Below are 17671 nucleotides of genomic sequence, written 5' to 3' on the forward strand. Positions count from 1 at the left end.
TAGAAATGAAAGCAGAGGAGTGAAATATGGAAATTGTATTAATAAAGTTAAATAAGTTAAGAAGGGGATTGGTTTAATAGTATGTTATGCATTAGTAGTAACTTAAGAATAGATAAAATAATGAATATGGTTGTAAATTTAATTATTGCACAAAATATTTGTACCCAGACGACATACTGCTTAATGAAAGATGATAAATAAAAAACCTTAAAAAAAGAACCAATTCATATACAGCATAACAATAAAGTGTAACAGATATTTATCTGTTTTCCCCTCTGAATATAGTTAGGACCTAATACAGGTAATATATTTTAGTACTGTACTCTTAATATAAAATATGTTTACTGTCATTTATTCGGAATAGATAAATGTGTATATTTTCACAGTACTTTGGCAGAGTAGTTCAGGAAAATAGAATCCTTTGTACTTTTTTAAAACTTTGTTCTATCACTTAATTAAGGGTATGAAATCAATGCAACAGAGAAAAAGAAAGTTCTGTTATACTACAGGGATATGTAGCTATTCAAAGAATGTAACATTACCCTGAAAAATATTTCTTACTCTGTGATTAATGTAATGACCCTCCATTTTATTGAGACAGATAACATTTGCATAAATAGCATTAAGACAATTTCAGTCATGTCCAGCATTCTTTTAATGAAATTAATTCTGTTTACACTGAAGGTTGAAACAGTGTTAATTACACTGGCCATTTCCACTGGTTTTCTGGAGGTTCTTCAACTAAAGGTTCCCAAGGACGGTATTTCAACATTTTCTTGGCTAAGGAAAGTTCATTTTCAGCCTGTTGACAAAATATAGATTTTATTTTAAAACTGTCTGAAAGATGGTACTCCAAAATTAATTTGCATACACAATAAGAGTTACTTTCCCAAATCAAAGACAACTTAGAATACCAAATCTCATTATGATGGTTAGCATAGATTGGTGCCACATTTTTATTGTTTCTAAAGTTATATGTTTTAACTAGTTGCATGTTATTGTTTTAAAATCATTTTAAAATGATTTTATATGGTTTTTTAAATCTTTGTTTGGAAGATGCCCAGAATTGACTGAAAGCTGAGTGGCTATATCTTTTGAATAAATCAATTACTTGTTTAAAATAATGATTTTGATTGACATTGATTCTTACTAAAGGTATAGGAAAAAAGAATTGCTACGCCACACTACTAAGTTTTACAAATTCCGTTTAGTGTACATTCCCCCAAAATGTCTATATGATGTACTAAATCATTGCTAAATACCTGCAGAATCACTTCTTCTAGCTGCCCAGAGTTTAGTTTCTTTTCCAGCCTTTCTACATCATGTTCCTGCAAGTAAGTTCAAAAATAGATGAGAAACTCTGGTGCAGCATATTCCTCTATCTTGGTGTTTCTCAGCCTCAGGAACTTTAAGACATATGGACTTCAACTGGCTGGGAAATTATGGAAGTTGAAATCCATATATCATAAAGTTGACAAGATTCAGAAAAACTACTTTGTTACTGAGTGAAGAATATTCAAAATACTGGCTAACACTGTAATTCTGCCTTCTCAGAATAAGAAAAACAAAAGCTACAAAAACAAAAGCTATTCTTGCCATATTCACAAACCTTTTCAATTAGCAACAGGTTATCATCTTAGATATGTCATTAAAAAAAATTAAAATACTATTATTGCTATTTAATCTACTCAAATAGGAAAAATAAAAGTTATAGTATGGTAATTCAACATAAATGCAGGTTTTTGATCCTGTTATTCTGATCAGGAGTTGTTGTTAAATTATGATTATTATTTTATCATAATTCCATGTTTTGATTTATATATATATATATACACACACACACACACACACACACACACACACTCAGCTATTTCTGAACAATTCAAGTTATGCAACCAAAGTTAATTGAAGCAATGCAAGATGGATATATAATTCATATTGCTAGCCTAGACTTGCAATATGAATTGCAATATGAATATTTATAAACAACAAATAGTTAATGTTTAGGATTCACTGTGCTTGTTGAAAATAAAGTATTTATCAAATACATATCTCTTTGCAAAAAAAATTCTGTTTTTGCAGAAATGAAGTTGACTCTGAATCTAAGGCCAGCTTTTGAGCCTGAAAGTTATGTTGGGTGAGGCTATATTTGAAGGGAAAACAATCAATATCAGAATTATAAACTATACTAGGATTACATCGGCACATGTATTACAAAGGAGTTCCTTTGCAAAAGCCTGTTTCCCATCAAATAGACACACACACACAAAACCAAATAGCATATCTGCATAATATCAAATATTCCCTTATGTCAACCCCTGTTTGCCTGCTCCAGCTGAAATAAATCCTGGAAATTGTCCCCTCATCAAAAAAAATGGACTAATGCCACATATCTATGTTTTCAATCATTTATTCTGTTTTCATCAGGAAATTCACATGTGATTATCAGGGGTGGGGAAGCTTGTTTCTTTACAGAAATTGAGACCTTAATTCCTATCTGATCATTAAGAAATCTAGTTAATTGAAACATTAATATAAATCATAATTAAGAAACAGATCTAAGTATTATCAAATTATCATTTGATAAATGCAACTTGACTAAAAAAAGTGAATGAATTCAATTTATACTTACAGCTTTCACTATATCAAACCGTTCATTTGTAAATTTCTCTGTATATTTCCTATATGCTGCATCCTGAGGCATACTCTCTAAAATACCCAGAATTTTTGTATATAGTATCTTGAGGCGCTGAAAAGATCACATAGCACAGAGCAAAGAGTAATTTAAAGTCAGGCAAAGTGAATATATTGAATGCAAGCTACTGCAAGATTTTAAAACCTAATGAAATTTGGTAAATTAATGTACTGCAAATTAAAACAAGAAAAACGATTCAATGACTGTACTTAGAAAAAGTGTTCTACCACAAAACTTTCTAGTGACGTTATAGCAAGTTCAAGGCACGTTTAGAATTGAGGAACTGATTTACCCAAACGTTTTCTTTTCATAAATCCAAAGATATTAATTCACTCATGTATTTGCTTTTCTAACATTTGTCTGTAAGAACCTTTGAAATCAAATGTGTCTACCTTTCTTACTCATTGAATATTTTAATACGATTATAACATATCTTTCCTTATGCACTCCTCTTTGCACTTTATCCGGTCAACTAAATCAAGGAAATTCATCCCTCATACTTCAGATACAATTTATATTTAAATTAACAATCCTAAAATATCCTAAACCTCTAATGTGACTGGATGAGAGAAGACCATTAGGAATAAAATCAACTGACTTAACAGGAAAGGGAATTCCAGACCCAGTTAATGATCCAACAATATAAGTTCGTTGAAACATGGAAAAGTGAGCTTCAACTCTGAGCTACAAATATTCTCCTTTATTGGTACATGGCAAAATATCTTATACTTACTTCATGTGGATTGTTACATACAGCTAAACCCACAAGCCCAGTAGTCTGTAGGTATGAAGAAACATATATTAAGTTGAGCAGCAGTCTAAATCAAGAAATCAGTTTTATTTATCTGAATGATTAATTAATTTGCATATGGATAAATCTACATTTGTAAAACATGTTATTTATGGATATTATATATAAACTTTCAAATTCTCTAGAACTTCTAAAGTTAAAGTACATTAAAAAAAACAACAACACTAGAAGCAAGACAACAGAACACAGATACAAGAAAAATAAAACCTAACAACAAAAGTCCAAAACTTATGCCAGGTGTTTGAGCTTGAGAATGTACCTACCATTGCAGAGAAAGGCTGAGATTTTTAGAGTACTAAACAAAAAAATCGAAAGTATGAAAATTCCTCTACAATTTTATCACGTTAGTTCCTCTTAATAACCAGATAACTCCAAAACTGATCTGAAATTATGATCAGATTAATTTAACCAAGTGCATATCTAAAAAAAAACTAAGCACACTTTTTAACGAACTAAAAAGCAATGTATCTTCTTCCCTTCCCAAAAAATATCAGCTAGAAACAAAGCCAAAGCAAACAATTAAAATCATGGGATGCTTAATGGATTAACTACTTTCCATGTCCATAAGAAATAGTTATCCAGAGGTATTAATGCAATTAGAGGAAGTAGCTATAGATACTTATCATAAAGGTCTGGATTCCAAGTGGGCTAGGATCCCTCATCTGAAGGAGTCCTCTGTGCCCAATGGAATGGATGTAAGGAGATGTAGCTACTGGGCATCTTTATAGGCCCCATATTTCACTTTCTTTGAGCAAAAGGTAAAGGATGCACCTGTGAACCAATAAAATAACTGACAATAGAAAAATGAAACTGGCTGCAAATAGTAGATTGAAAAACAAATCATCTCTGTGTTTGCGCCTCTGTGTGCACACCAAGAAAATTTCTCTTCAGATTTATATAGTATCAATAACAAAAACATGCAATTAGAACATGGTTCAGCACAATTGTGAAAACTACATTTACAGAAGTGGCCAGTCAAAATAAGATGCAATAATAAACTTAAGATATTCTGCATTCCCTTAAGGCAGAGGCTCCCAACCTTTTGGGACCGGTTCCATGGAGAAAGGTTTTTGCCCAGACTGGAGGAGGCCTGGTTTTAGGTACTGGCTGCAAAATGCAGATGAGACTTTGTTTGCGTGGCCCGGTTGCTGGCATGCCGCAGACTGGGGCTGGTCCACAGATCAGGAGTTGGGAGACTCCTGCTTTAAGGCAAGGCAAGTGAATGAAAAAGGTCCCTTCATGAACCAGCTGCATTCTTGTACAGGTAGTCCTCATTTAATGGCTGCCCCATTCAGCAACAATGACGAAAAAGTTAACTGTACAACCAGTCCATTTATGACCTTCACAGGTTTATAAAGCAAAAGAAAGCTAAAGTAAGGCCATAAGCACAGTTACAGTTTCGCTAAGGAACTGCTTCATTTAATGACCACACTGTGAGTCTCAATCATGATTGATAAACAAGAACTCATCTTCAAAGCTGATACCAGCCAGAGCATAGAACAATTCATAGAACAAAGTGCAAGATCAGAAACTTTTGATAGACCTGCCTATAGACCAATTCTTGAATTTAGCTCAGCTGCCTGGAATCCACACTGTATATCGGACATTAATACAATCAAGCGAGTCCAGAGGTATTTCACGAGAAGAGTCCTCCACTCCTCTGCTCACAATAGAATACTTTATGCCACCAGGCTTGAAATTTTGGGCTTGGACAACCTAGAACTACGCCGCCTACGGTCTGACCTAAGTGTAGTACACAAAATTGTCTGCTACAACGTCCTACGACTACTTCTGCTTCAACCACAATAATACACAGGCAAACAATAGATACAAATTCAAGGTAAACCGCTCCGAACTCAACTGCAGAAAATATGACTTCCACAACAGAGTGGTCAATGCCAGGAATGCTCTGTTGTTACATCCTCAAATCCCCATAATTTTAACCTTAAACAGACTACCGTGGACCTCACCTCATTCCTAAGAAGTCTGTAAGGGGGTGTGCATAAGTGCACCAGCATGCCTACCGTCCCTGTCCTACTGTCCCCATTTATTTGTTCCCATTTCATGTCCATGTTTATACTTATACCTGTTATCTTGTACATGTTTGACAAACTAACTAACTAAATAAATAAACTTGCCTAGAGTCCAACACTAACTTCATCATCATTATCAAACTACCTGCACAAACTTACCTGGAAGCAAAGGCTAAAAGTTTGATAAAGGATGGGGAGGATGCTTGCCAGAGCAGCCATTTATGAAACTGGCATATATTTTTTCCTGGTGGCATACATTCCAACCACCACAATCCTGTAAAATAGATTGGGCGGCAAAAACAATTGGCCCAAAGTCCCCCAAAGAACTCCCACACTTAAGAAAGGAGCCAAACCTAGTCACCATCACTGCAGCTCCCTTAAAAAGAAGATATGCTGCTCAGCAGGACCATGCTTAGCTGGTGATTAGGAGGGCATCAAGAGCCACTGTAGCTCAGTGGTTAGAGTGCAGTATTGCAGACTACTTCTGCTGATCATTGCCAGCAGTTTGGCAGATCGAATCTCACCAGGCTCAAGGTTGACTCAGCCTTGAATCCTTCCTAGGTGGATAAAATGAGGACCCAGATTGTTGGAGCCAATAGGCTGACTCTGTAAACCGTTTAGACAGGGCTGTAAAGCATTTTGAAGTGGTATATAGGTTTAAGTGCTATTACTATGAAATCTAATTGCTATCAAATCTAATAGGTTTAAGTGCTATTGCTATCAAATCTAATCTGGACATGGAAGGGGGGAAAATATGTGCTAGGACAGGGGTCTCCAATCTTGGCAACATGAAGCCTGGCGGACTTCAACTCCCAGAATTCCCCATCCAGTTTTGCTTTGAATTCTGGTAGTTGAAGTCCGCCAGCCTTCAAGTTGCCAAGGTTGGAGACCAGCGCTAGGATGCTTCTGCGGAAACCAGCAATTCCTTCTAGGACACTGATGCATGAAGATGCGCATCCCCTAGTTTTAGCCAGGAAGGCTGAGAACTATAAACGTTGGCCAACGTATCTGTGAGTCCTTCCCCCCCGCCTCCGCCCTCTCGACTCTCACCTTCTTCAGGACTCCCGCCATTACCACTATATTAAGGAATAGGAGCAAAAAAAACCTCAGTCTCACTCAATCGCCAGCATCGAGGAACAGGAGCTGAGAGGACTTCCAACTCGCACAGACAGAGGGCAACTTCTAGGACAGCGCAAGGCGCATGCGCCCCGGCCACATTGGAAACAGGAAGCGAGCGAAACATCACAAGTGGATTGGTTCCCGATTTAGGCTCGCCGCGCGTTCTGAGCGAACGTCACTCAGAGCTGAGGCGGGGATGCACCGCCCACCGGCCGTGCGTGGGGGAATGTGTTTTGGGGCGGGGCTGAGGGAAGGATTGTGTTTGCTTTTGTTGGGAAACCCTGCTGATTGGTCCGAGGTTTCAGAGTGGGCGCCAAGTAGGAAGTGATATGGATTCCAGTGGCGTACAACTTGAGGAATTCTGGGAGTTGAAGTCCGCACATCTTAAAATCGAGAAGATTGGTCTTTCTTGGAGATTGGTTAATGTGCTTTTATTAGGGAGCGCATTATCATCATTGTCAATAATATCGAGTGGGAGTCATTTTAAAAAACTGGGCAATTGATGCTGTATCACGGGAGTCAGTTAAAAATAGTGACTTATCTACATAATTGCGTTAACGATTCTGCAATAACAAATGCAATATAACTTGATAAAGATTGACAATTTTATTATAAGCTTTTGCGAATAATAATGGATTTTACTAGAAGATTAGGCCTCTCACTCTGTGTTACAACGATTTGAACAGCAAACAACAAATGAAAAAACAGCAAAATTGTTTCTTCACTGTAGAGAAAAGTAAAGTCTTACACTTGGCTAAGAAAAACCAAAAATACACATTTAGACCGGGTGAAACCAGGCTGAATAGCAGTAACAGTGTAAGGGATCTTAGAGACAGTGGACAACCAATTAAATATGAGCAAACAGTGCAGCGGCAGCCGAAAAAGTCAATACAATCCTAAATTGCATTAACAGAGGGATACAATCAAGATCAAGTGAGGTACTAATACCACTCTATAAAGCCCTAGTAAGACCACACCTAGAGTACTGCATCCAATTTTGTTCACCACACTATAAAAAGATGTTGAGACTCTAGAAATAGTGCAGAGAACAGCAACCAGAATGATTAGGGGCCTGGAGACAAACATGAAGAACGGTTACAGGAACTGGGCATGGCTAGTCTAGAGAAGAGAAGGACCAGGGAAGACATGATAGCAGTGAGGAGAGGAGGGGGGTTAACCTATTTTCCAAAGCACCTGAAGGCCAGACAAGGAATAATGGATGGAAACTGACCAAGGAGAGATTCAACCTAGAAATAAGGAGGAACTTTCTGACAGTGAGAACAATCAACCAATGGAACAGCTTGTCTTCGGAAGTTGTGGGGGCTTCATCACTTGAGATTTTGAAGAAGAGATTGGACTGCCATTTGTCAGAAAAGGCGTAGGGTCACCCAGCTGGCTTTGTTAAGGCAGGACTAGAAATCATAGTCTTCTGGTTTGTAACCTGAAAACAAGATTTGGAGACTTCTCTGGACATCGGACACTTGGAAAATGGCTGATTTCCCCAAGTAAGGTATAGTCAACCATAACTCAATAGCATAGGATAGCACAGCACAGTCAATGATGAGGGTTGCTCCAAATGTAGATCCAAATCCCAGAATTTGGGGAGGAATATTAGGAGGTGAAGTTTAGAGATCTTTTGTTGAGGAATGCTGCACATGCTAATTTAATAGTGTTTGTCAATACAGTCTTTCCTCCTGATGCATGTGCTTAAAATTTGCATATGCTAACTGCAGGGACGTGCAGGCAGGGGAGGCAGAGCCTCACCACTACCATCATGAAAAGAAAAAAAAATGTAAAAAGGAAAAGGCAAGAACTGAGGTCAAGCTGAGCTAGTTGCTGCCAGAGTCACCATGGATGACTCTGCTTAGTGCTTAACTGTTTAAAAAAACCTCTTAAAAAGTGCCCTCTACAGGAGGCAGCAGGAGAACGACGTGCCTCACCTAGTCTGACTTTTTAGGATCACTCGAGCAGAGTTAAGCAAGGGTTAAAAGTCGAAAAATTCCTGATGTACAGGGCGGGGCATAACCTTTTCCTAGGGGGTCACAGCAAGATCGACAGCAGTTTACAACTTTCGCGACACCTCATTTTAAAGCCCATAAAAAACTGAATTGAATGAGCTATTAAATGTTAAATTTGTTTCGGTTGAAACTTTGAGAATGAATTTGGAAACTGTGTTGAAAAATCTGGAAAATCGAACGGAACTGTTTGAAGATTTGTTGTGTTCTTATCCACCTCGTTTGAATGCTGTTCGAAGGGCTAATGGTGGTCATACTGACTATTAAATCGTGTCAATAAACTCAGTTTTTGATGGGCTTTCGAATGGTGTATGAATTATTTGTGTTGTTATTACAAGTGTTGCTGTGACCCCCTAGGAAAAGGTTATGCCCCGCCCTGTAGATGAGGCACATGGTTCTCCTGCCTCCTCCTGTAGAGGGTGCTTTTTAAGAGGCTTTTTTAAACAGTTAAGCAGAGTCATCCACGGTGACTCTGGCAGCAACTAGCCCAGTCTGACCTCAGCTCTTTCCTTTTTCCTTTTACATTTTTTTTCTTTTCATGATGGCAGGCAAGAGCAGAGTTGAAATCCTCTCTGAAACAGCTGGAAAAGATACGTGTGGGTCGGAGGGAGGGGGAGGAATTCAAACTTCATCCTCCTGGTGCAACTTTGTGTGTGTGTGTGTGTGTGTGTGTGTGTGTCTGTGTGTGTCTGTGTTTGAGTTTGAGAGAAGGGGGGAGGGAGCATATTGAGACAATTCTTTAGTTTATGCACTATGTAACACTCTAATACTATGCCTTTGGGTCTTCTGAAATTTTAATTATCCAGTCATAAAAGAATGTTTTCAGTAGAATGAATTTCCACTTCTACTTACACCTACCAGCCAAAATGCTGCTAGTGGTATGGTTAACATGGGCTGAGGAGGAAAACCTAAATTTTCTGAATCCTGGTGCAACTCGTGTGTGTGTCTGTCTGTGTGTGTGTCTGTGTGTGTTTGAGAGAGGGGGGAGGGAGGGAGAGAGGGAGGAAGGAGGGGAAGGGAGAAGAAAAAGAAAAAGAAGGAATCTTATTTAGCAAAGGACAAATGCTGTCGCTTTAAATCAGAACTGAGCATGCCTGGCTGTGGAATTCTGGGAGTTGAAGTCCACAAGTCTAAAAAAATTCCTGCCTCACCAGCCATAAACTTCACCGCACGTCACTGGCTATTTGGCAATTCAGATTAACACATTTTTCAACAGCAACTGGAATGCAATCCAAAATCTAATATATGCATATGTAAAGTCATACATTAATACAGGCATATATCATTAAGGATAAAATATGATTTTTCAGGTAATGTTTCTCCTTTAATGATGGGCATGTAAGATTTTAAGTTGAATATATAGGCTAAAAATGACATAATCTGGAGCTGTACAGAAACACCAGTAATGGGCTACAATTTGAATTATTTCTAGTCGATATAGGACAGTGATGGGTAACCTTTTTGGCGTGGTGTGTCAAAAATCGGCAAAAAATCGAGCATAACTCGCGTTGTGTGTCACTTCGACAAAAACATAATTTTGCGCAATTTATAGTTGCTGCTAATGGCGCTCACAGTTCCCGTTGGCACTCCGCTGTTCCCTGCTGTGGTGTGGTCGTAACCGACAGTCCCAGGAGTAGACTCTCTGTGCCGGCCTGACTGGAGAGAGGCGCGCACTGTTCCCGCGCTCCTCTCCTGCGGATCCTCCCTCGCCGCGCTGATGACGTGTGTGCGCACGGCACGCACGCCTTACCAGCAGCCCCTGCGCTCAGAAAGGGGTGGCAGCGATACAGTAAGTGAGTGTGGGCGGGGGAGATCACACGTCCCCCCCCCCCGTTCCTCCAGCACAGATTCTTTCATCCTCGGCGGCCGTGCAGGAGCCGAGGATGAATCGCATGAAATCCTGTGCGTGTCACCCCAAATGGCTACGCGTGTCAGCACTGACACGCGTGTCATAGGTTCGCCATCACTGATATAGGATGAGCCAGTTACATAGTAAATGGCCTCCTTATTTTTAATATAGCTGGCAATAGTATCTCTGTGCCCTACTTCTTCACAAGTAACTTTTTCTTTTACAAAAAGAATCTTCTTCCTGAAAAATCTCAGCAGATGGCACCATCTACCTGACTATGTTTGTCTGGAAGGTAAGTAGGCTCAGGCATATTTAGTATACAGATGAGAAGTCTTCTAAGGAACTCCAGAGCTGTAAATTAGACTGGGAAATAACATGAGGGAATATTGGAAAGTCGTGTGATCTCCCTTCCATGTTGTTACCAAGAAAAATCCAAAGTGTTGCGCTTCACCTAAAGAAGATATTTTCTCCAAAGGTTCAAGTAGTGGTGGTGCCCTTGTCAGCCTCCTAACTGTATTCCTGTAGTTCCACTGATAGGGAGTCATTGGTTTAAAATTTGTAAATGTGCTACTGTGCTTCTATCATGCCTGCAACTTCTTATGAACACCAGGTGGGCCATTATGGAATCAAATCCTGGATGAGTTAGCTGCTCAAATTGTAAACAACATTTTAACTGTTCTTGTGATTGCTTTTATATCAGACATTACAGAGCAACTTCCACTGTGGACGATAAATTGTTATTCTACATATATCCAACTCCTTCCATTTTTCTCCAGCAGCATTCATTTTTTATTAATATTATTCATTTAATTTGCAGCTCTTTCCAACTGTTCCATTTACCTAATGAAAGGGATGCTGTTTTCCACTGTAGGATTGTATTGAGGCAGAACCCATGGTTAACCTTTTGACTGATTCCAGGTCTGAGTTGCCACAATACTGAACATAAATTTATCATACTAGCTGATTCATATAACATACTGTCATAATCTGGTAGCCTGCATCTATTCTATATTGTGCAAACATTAGCTTTACATAGAGGTGGTATTCAGCCAGTCCAGTCCAGCTTGGGCGAACTGGTAGTGGTGACTGCGGGAGGCTCCTCCCACCCACCCCGATGTAATGCGCAACCTTTGTAATGCGCTCACATTTGCGAACTGTAGGGAAGGTAAGTAAATCCCACCACTGCTTTATATGTTGAAATCTGCCATGATTTATTTAGCCATGGTTTTTTTTAAGCCACAACTGACAATATAGTAAAATCCAAAGTAGTTAGATTTGCACAAAATGCTAAGCTATTATATGCTACATCAGAATAATAACATTAAACATTGATTGTTCTGGTTAATGACCATTGAGACCTGGCCTATCATGAGGCAAATAGTTGTATTTTATCTGTTAAACTTCAGATAACCTTTGATGAGACTTTGGAATAATTGTGTGTCATATTTTCCTGTAGGCTGCTTGTATTTCAGTTGTCTGAGGTCAAACCTTAATTTAACTATTAAGTACGTATTTAATTTTAGAAATACCACATGATCCAGCCTCTCCCAAGACCTATGTCTACATGTTTGAAATTCAGTGGCTAATGAAACAATGACAAACTTTTAAAAGGTAAGTTTTTTACCTTTATTTATAGATTGTCATTTAATATAGTACAGTTAACTTAAAATCAGAAATGTGAATAAATTCAAACAGATATTGGAAATAATGACAGATTGTTTTGCTGTGAATAATTTATGTCTGTGTAGTTACTCCCTTCTTTTGTTATTATGGAGAACTTGATGTGCGTACATTGTTAGTGTGTTAAATCATCAATAATTATTTACATTAAAATAATAAAAGCAGAGTAAAATAAATGAATATTTGATCCATGCCTAACTACAGTAAGTTGTATGGAATTTGATTTTAAGCAAGCTTTGGTACAAATAAAATCCTCTTTCTAATTTTTTTTTAAATACCAAGCAGTCACCATTCCTGGATATGAAAAACTGTTCAATATATCCACTTTTCGTAAAATCTGTGTACCGTATTTTGAAATGTTTCTTTTTAGTTTTATAGCTCAGGAATATAAGTCAGTGGCAGTAATTTCAGTCTTATTTTCAGGTGAAAATTAAATAGTAATATAACGAATTTGCTGTCAATCTTTTGGAAACAGGGTTATAAATGTGGATTATTCTTAGACAGTAATTAATAAGTGTTGATAGGTTGTGTTTTTTCTGGTGATGTGTATCAATAGGAGCAGAAAAAGCTAGGGGACACTCAAAAGGGATGACTCCAAATCTCTCTCACTCCCTGATAGTTTTAATCAGGAGGTCACTGAAAGAACACACTATGGTTCAGGCGAGATAGAAATCTGAGATTGGGTTTTATGAACATGCTGTCTCCCTAGACTTGTGATTTTCAAACTGTAGTTCACAGATCATTGGTGATCTACTAGTCAGAACCTGCGTTCTGCACCAATTCCTGCCTTCCTAAACTTAGTGCTGATCAGCAAGCTCACACCTGAACCATGGTGAAAATGGGGGCTGACAACTGGTTTGCTGAAACATTTCAGTACAAGTCAAGGAGCAATGGAATTAGTAAAATTCAGAAAAGTGATGTGCGGTTGCTGACTATGAATCCATACGCACCACATATTTTGAATAGTGATTTTGCATAAACAATCCAAAAAAGAAAGGAAAATAAGAAATGTGACAAAATGAGACGTAAATGAAAAACTGAGATGGAAGAAGCACTTATTTTTAGCCCTTCACGCTTTGAGATTTCTGTCATGTTTCTGCCAACAGTGGTTACTACAACACAAGATAAAACAAAAACTAATCCAGAGGGTAAATAAAGAGATTAGTTTGGATTTCAAAATGTAAGTACAGAATTTAGCTTTAAAAAGCTTTTTAAAAATGGAAGGGATGAGGAAGCCTACAGATAGTCCTCACTTAGCAGCCATTTAACAGATTAACAGAGTTGGAAGGGACCTTATAGGTCATCTAGTCCAACCTCCCACTCTAGCAGGAGACCCTACACCATTTCTGACAATGGCAGTCCAATCTCTTCTTGAAAATCTCAAGTGATGAAGCTCCCATGACTTCCAAAGGCAAGTTTTTCCATTGGTTGACTGTCAAAAGTTCCTCCTTATTTCTAGGTTGAATCTCTCCTTGGTCAGTTTTCATCCATTGTTCCTTGTCTGGCCTTCAGGTGCTTTGGAAAATAGTTTGACCCCCTCCTCTCTGCAGCAGCCCCTCAAATATTGGAACACTGCTATCATGTCTCCCCTGGTCCTTCTCTTCACTAGACTAACCATGCCCAGTTTTAGTAACTGTTCTTCATATGTTTTAATCTCCAGTCCCCTAATCATGGTTGCTCTCCTCTGTACTTTTTCTAGTCTCAACATCTTTTCTATAGTGTGGTGAACAAAATTGGATGCAGTACTCTAGGTGTGGTCTTACTAGGACTTGATAGAGTGGTATTAGTACCTCACTTGATCTTGATTGTATTCTTCTATTAGTGCAGTTTAGGATTGCATTGGCTTTTTTGGCTGCCGCTGCATACTGTTGACTTATATTTAATTGGTTGTCCACTAAGACTCCAAGATCCCTTACACTGTTACTGCTATGCAGCCTGGTTTCACCCAGTCTGTATGTGTACTTTTGGTTTTTCTTGGCCAAGTGTAAGACTTTACTTTTCTCTACAGTGAAGAGACAATTTTGCTGGTTTAAGCCTGGTTTCACACAATTTATATGTATATTGTTTATTCGACAACAATGAAGATATTGCAGTGTGTGTTTAAACTCCCCACACACACCTATCTCTACTGCCTTTCAGCACTCCTCTGCCCTTGCCACCCTGCATTCCCCCCTATACCCCTGCATTCCACTGTACCTACCCCTTCTCTATTGCCCCAGCTGAACCTCTCTGTCTTCTTCTTCCCACTGCTGACAAGATGTTCCTGGCCAGGGCAGCTAGTGACCCTTCCCAATACAGAGTCCTCATGAAGAGCCAGTAGCTGCCTTGGAGAAGTGTACCTTGGCAGCAGTAGGAGGAAGAAGATGGTGAAGGTCAGCTGGAAGTAGAGCAGCAGAGTGTAGGGTGTTCGAAAGGGCAGAGATAATTGAGATGGTGGGGGGAGGACTTGGAAGTGCAGGTGGGCATGGCAGGGTGGCCTGGCAAATGGAGTTTGTCAGGCCCAGCTGGAAAGGAGACAGCTGGATAGAATAGGCAGTTTGCATAGAAATGTCAGATCCTTGCCTACCAACCAAAGCTAGAAGTACTGAAACTGCGGTTACATGATGACTGATTCACTTAGCAATGGAACTTCCAGTCCCAATTAGGATTGTTAAACAAGGACTATCTGTACAAATGAAACCCTAAATGTTATTTACTGAAAAACATTTAGCGCTCGTATTGTTTTAAAAAAGTGTATAAAAGAGACCCAGTTTAGTAAAGTGTTTACAGCACAGGACAGAAACCAGGAAACTGAATTTTAATTCCACTTAAACAACTTCGGACCAATCACTCTGTCGCAGCCCAATTCAATTTGCAGGGTGGTTGTTGTAGGGAAAATAGCAAGAGGACAGAGTATTAGGATACGTTTGCCTCCTTGAATTCATAAAAATAATTAAGATAGAATAATTTTTTAAAAAGATGGAAGTACTCACATTTTTCCAAACAGCGGCAATTAATTACAGAAAGTTAGAGAAGCGCTGCTTTAAACCTTTGGCATAGGAGGAGTAGACTTCAATGAATTTAAATTTTGCTTCTGCTGATACTCAGTCTTTATATTGCTGAATAATAAACTTCCATTCACTTCCTTTCAAAGGAAACCAATTCTGAGTAAATTCTGTGCTTTGCAACTTTTCTGACTGCTTGACAAAATGGATTATATGTAATGAATGCTAAAGTGTAATGTACTTTGCTGTATTTTTTTAATACTACAGTTCTTGCGCTGATGCCAAAAAATGAAATAAAACTTTACTGAATATGTGCTTGTCTCATGTTTTGGCATATTTTTCACCTAGCATCTTCTTTTTTTTATGGCTTGAAACAGCTCCTAAGAAATAGAATGGAAGGAGATGAGGACTCTGATGAAGATCTCACTGAATATGCTGTTCAGTTTAGTATCCAGGAGTCCCTCGATACTCAACGGAATCAGCAAAGGACTTCTCCCAGTCATGAGACAAGGTATGTAAGTGATGGGGTAGGCCAAATTCTGTTTTGAATTTCTCTGATTTAATCTCTGAGTATCTCGTCCTTTTCACATGTGGTGCTTCACTTATTGCTTTAAAGGCCAAACATAATTAGAATATTCACTCATTTTTCAGCAGTTTAAGTTGTGGTAACTTGAAGACATGTTTATTACTTATGCTACTTTGATGAGTTACAATGATGCTAATCTATTTAAAATAGATATTTTAATAAATAATAAAGGAGCGTGGGGTTAATTAACATTCTTATTGAGCCATTTTTGTTTCCTGATTCAACACATTTTAAAAATTCAGGTTTCTGAAAGCAGTGAGTATTTGTGAAGAACATATTTGCATTTCATTGTCTTCAAGTTGGACAAATCCAGGGGTATGTTCCTGCCAGTTCTAACCTCTTCTATTGAAGAGATTCGACAAATCTACAGTGCCGTTTAGAACCGGTTCCAGATCCCTCCCCCCGCCCATCCGCACATCAACAAGATGAAGAGTGAGAGGAGGAATTCTGGGAGTTGAAGTCCACATGTCTTAAAGCTGTCAAGTTTGAACACCCCTGGGTTTTTTTTCCTAAAGGGTTAGGGTTGCAAGGGTCTTGTAACTTGACAGCTTTAAGACATGCATGCTTCAAATGCCAGAGTTTCTGAGCCAACATTTTGGTTGCTAAGCAAGAGTGTTGTTAAGTGAGTTTCACCACATTTTACAAGTTGGCCATGCCCACACATTCACATGGCTGGCAAGCCACTCCCACCCAGTCACATGGCTGGCAAGCCACTCCCACAAAGCAGGTCACACCTACAGAAGAGGTTCTAAAAAAATTTGAAACCCACCACTGGACAAATCGCTTATCTTAGGTGGGCAATTTTAATTAATTTGTAGAGACATGAGACGTAAGAAAAAAAGCTGGAGAAACACTGAATCTGACTGTAAAAAAATATAGTAATCCTTCCAATTAAATTCACTTCTAACTAAAGTACTTATGCAATTCACTTCAATTCACTTATGAAAACACCAACACACAACTAAGTAATAGCATCTGGTTTTGAAAAGCTAAGCAAGGCTGATTAGCGTTTTGTTGGGAGACCACCTTAATTTTCCAGGGTGGTAAGATAGACTGGAAGAAAATGCTGGATTGTTGCTGAAGAAACTATGTGGATGTGTCCATGAAGTCACCAGAATTTGAGGTTGACTTGCAGGAAACAAATATTGTAGAAGAAGGGAAAATACCGGTAGGTATGTTTGATGAGGTTACAGCAATAGCACCGAAAATGTGAGATTCTATACATGCTTTCTTTGTTTGTTTTTCTATAGGTTTGTACCTGTCAGTGATCAGAACAAGAAACTTGTAGCTGCCATAAGAGAAGGTATATATGCCAAAAGACATTGTTAAATTAATTGTATTATTGTGGGCTTGTTTTGTGTATGGTTGTTTTCATTGTGAGTTGTCACATACTGTATTTTTTTTTTCATTTCTTTGCTATCTATCTTATTTATTTAGTTTGTCACTCATGTACAAGATAAAAGGAATAAGACTAAACATGAATAAGAACACAGGAAATGGTTATAAATAAATGGGGACAGTACGACTGGGACGTTCGGCACACTAGTGCGCTTATCATGCCCCATTTTATTTTTTTATTTATATATTTATATATTTATATATTTATATATTTATATATTTATATATATATATATATATATATATATATATATATATATATATATATATATATATATATATATATATATATATATATATATATATATATATATATATATATATATATATATATATATATATATATATATATATATACCGTATTTTCACGACCATAAGCCGCACTGAAAATCCTAAAATTTGATCAAAAACCGGAAGTGCGGCTTATAACCCGGTGCGCTTTATGTGTGAAAAAAGATCAAAAATCTCTCCCTCCTGACGCTCAAACTTGAAGCTCGCAAG

General features: G+C 38.1%; 2 protein-coding genes across 3 annotated transcripts in view; one reads left to right on the plus strand and one right to left on the minus strand.

The window, feature by feature from the left end:
* Window positions 1-637: 637 nt before the first annotated feature.
* On the minus strand, window positions 638-6744 carry NDUFA5 (NADH:ubiquinone oxidoreductase subunit A5). The gene is made up of 5 exons (XM_014071900.2): window positions 6590-6744; window positions 3429-3473; window positions 2633-2749; window positions 1263-1328; window positions 638-802 (listed from the first exon to the last, which is right to left on the minus strand). Exons 1-5 carry the CDS (start codon window positions 6608-6610, stop codon window positions 701-703), a joined length of 351 nt encoding a protein of 116 aa, XP_013927375.2. The 5' UTR covers window positions 6611-6744; the 3' UTR covers window positions 638-700.
* Window positions 6745-10799: 4055 nt separating this feature from the next.
* Window positions 10800-17671, plus strand: part of ASB15 (ankyrin repeat and SOCS box containing 15) — a 21036-nt gene continuing 14164 nt past the window's right edge. For both annotated transcript variants that reach the window (XM_087723680.1, XM_087723681.1), the window contains exons 1-4: window positions 10800-10814; window positions 12046-12133; window positions 15564-15697; window positions 17023-17075. In XM_087723680.1, coding sequence (XP_087579806.1) covers window positions 15579-15697; window positions 17023-17075 — 172 coding nt within the window. In that variant the 5' untranslated portion in view covers window positions 10800-10814; window positions 12046-12133; window positions 15564-15578. The remainder of the gene's footprint in view (window positions 10815-12045; window positions 12134-15563; window positions 15698-17022; window positions 17076-17671) is intronic.

This window comes from Thamnophis sirtalis, unplaced genomic scaffold (assembly GCF_051295495.1).
Source record: "Thamnophis sirtalis isolate CommonGarterSnake01/CBP01778 unplaced genomic scaffold, rThaSir2_p1.2 scaffold_9, whole genome shotgun sequence".
In the NCBI taxonomy this organism is placed as follows: domain Eukaryota; kingdom Metazoa; phylum Chordata; class Lepidosauria; order Squamata; family Natricidae; genus Thamnophis; species Thamnophis sirtalis.

Excerpts from the sequence above, each read along its gene's own strand:
- NDUFA5 (XM_014071900.2), bottom strand. The coding sequence starts at position 6,610 with ATGGCGGGAGTCCTGAAGAAG. Across the intron at positions 2,750-3,428 it reads TATGTAACAATCCACATGAA|CGCCTCAAGATACTATATAC; the intron begins GTAAGTATAAGA and ends TGATCTTTTCAG. Across the intron at positions 803-1,262 it reads TAGAAGAAGTGATTCTGCAG|GCTGAAAATGAACTTTCCTT; the intron begins GTATTTAGCAAT and ends TTTTGTCAACAG.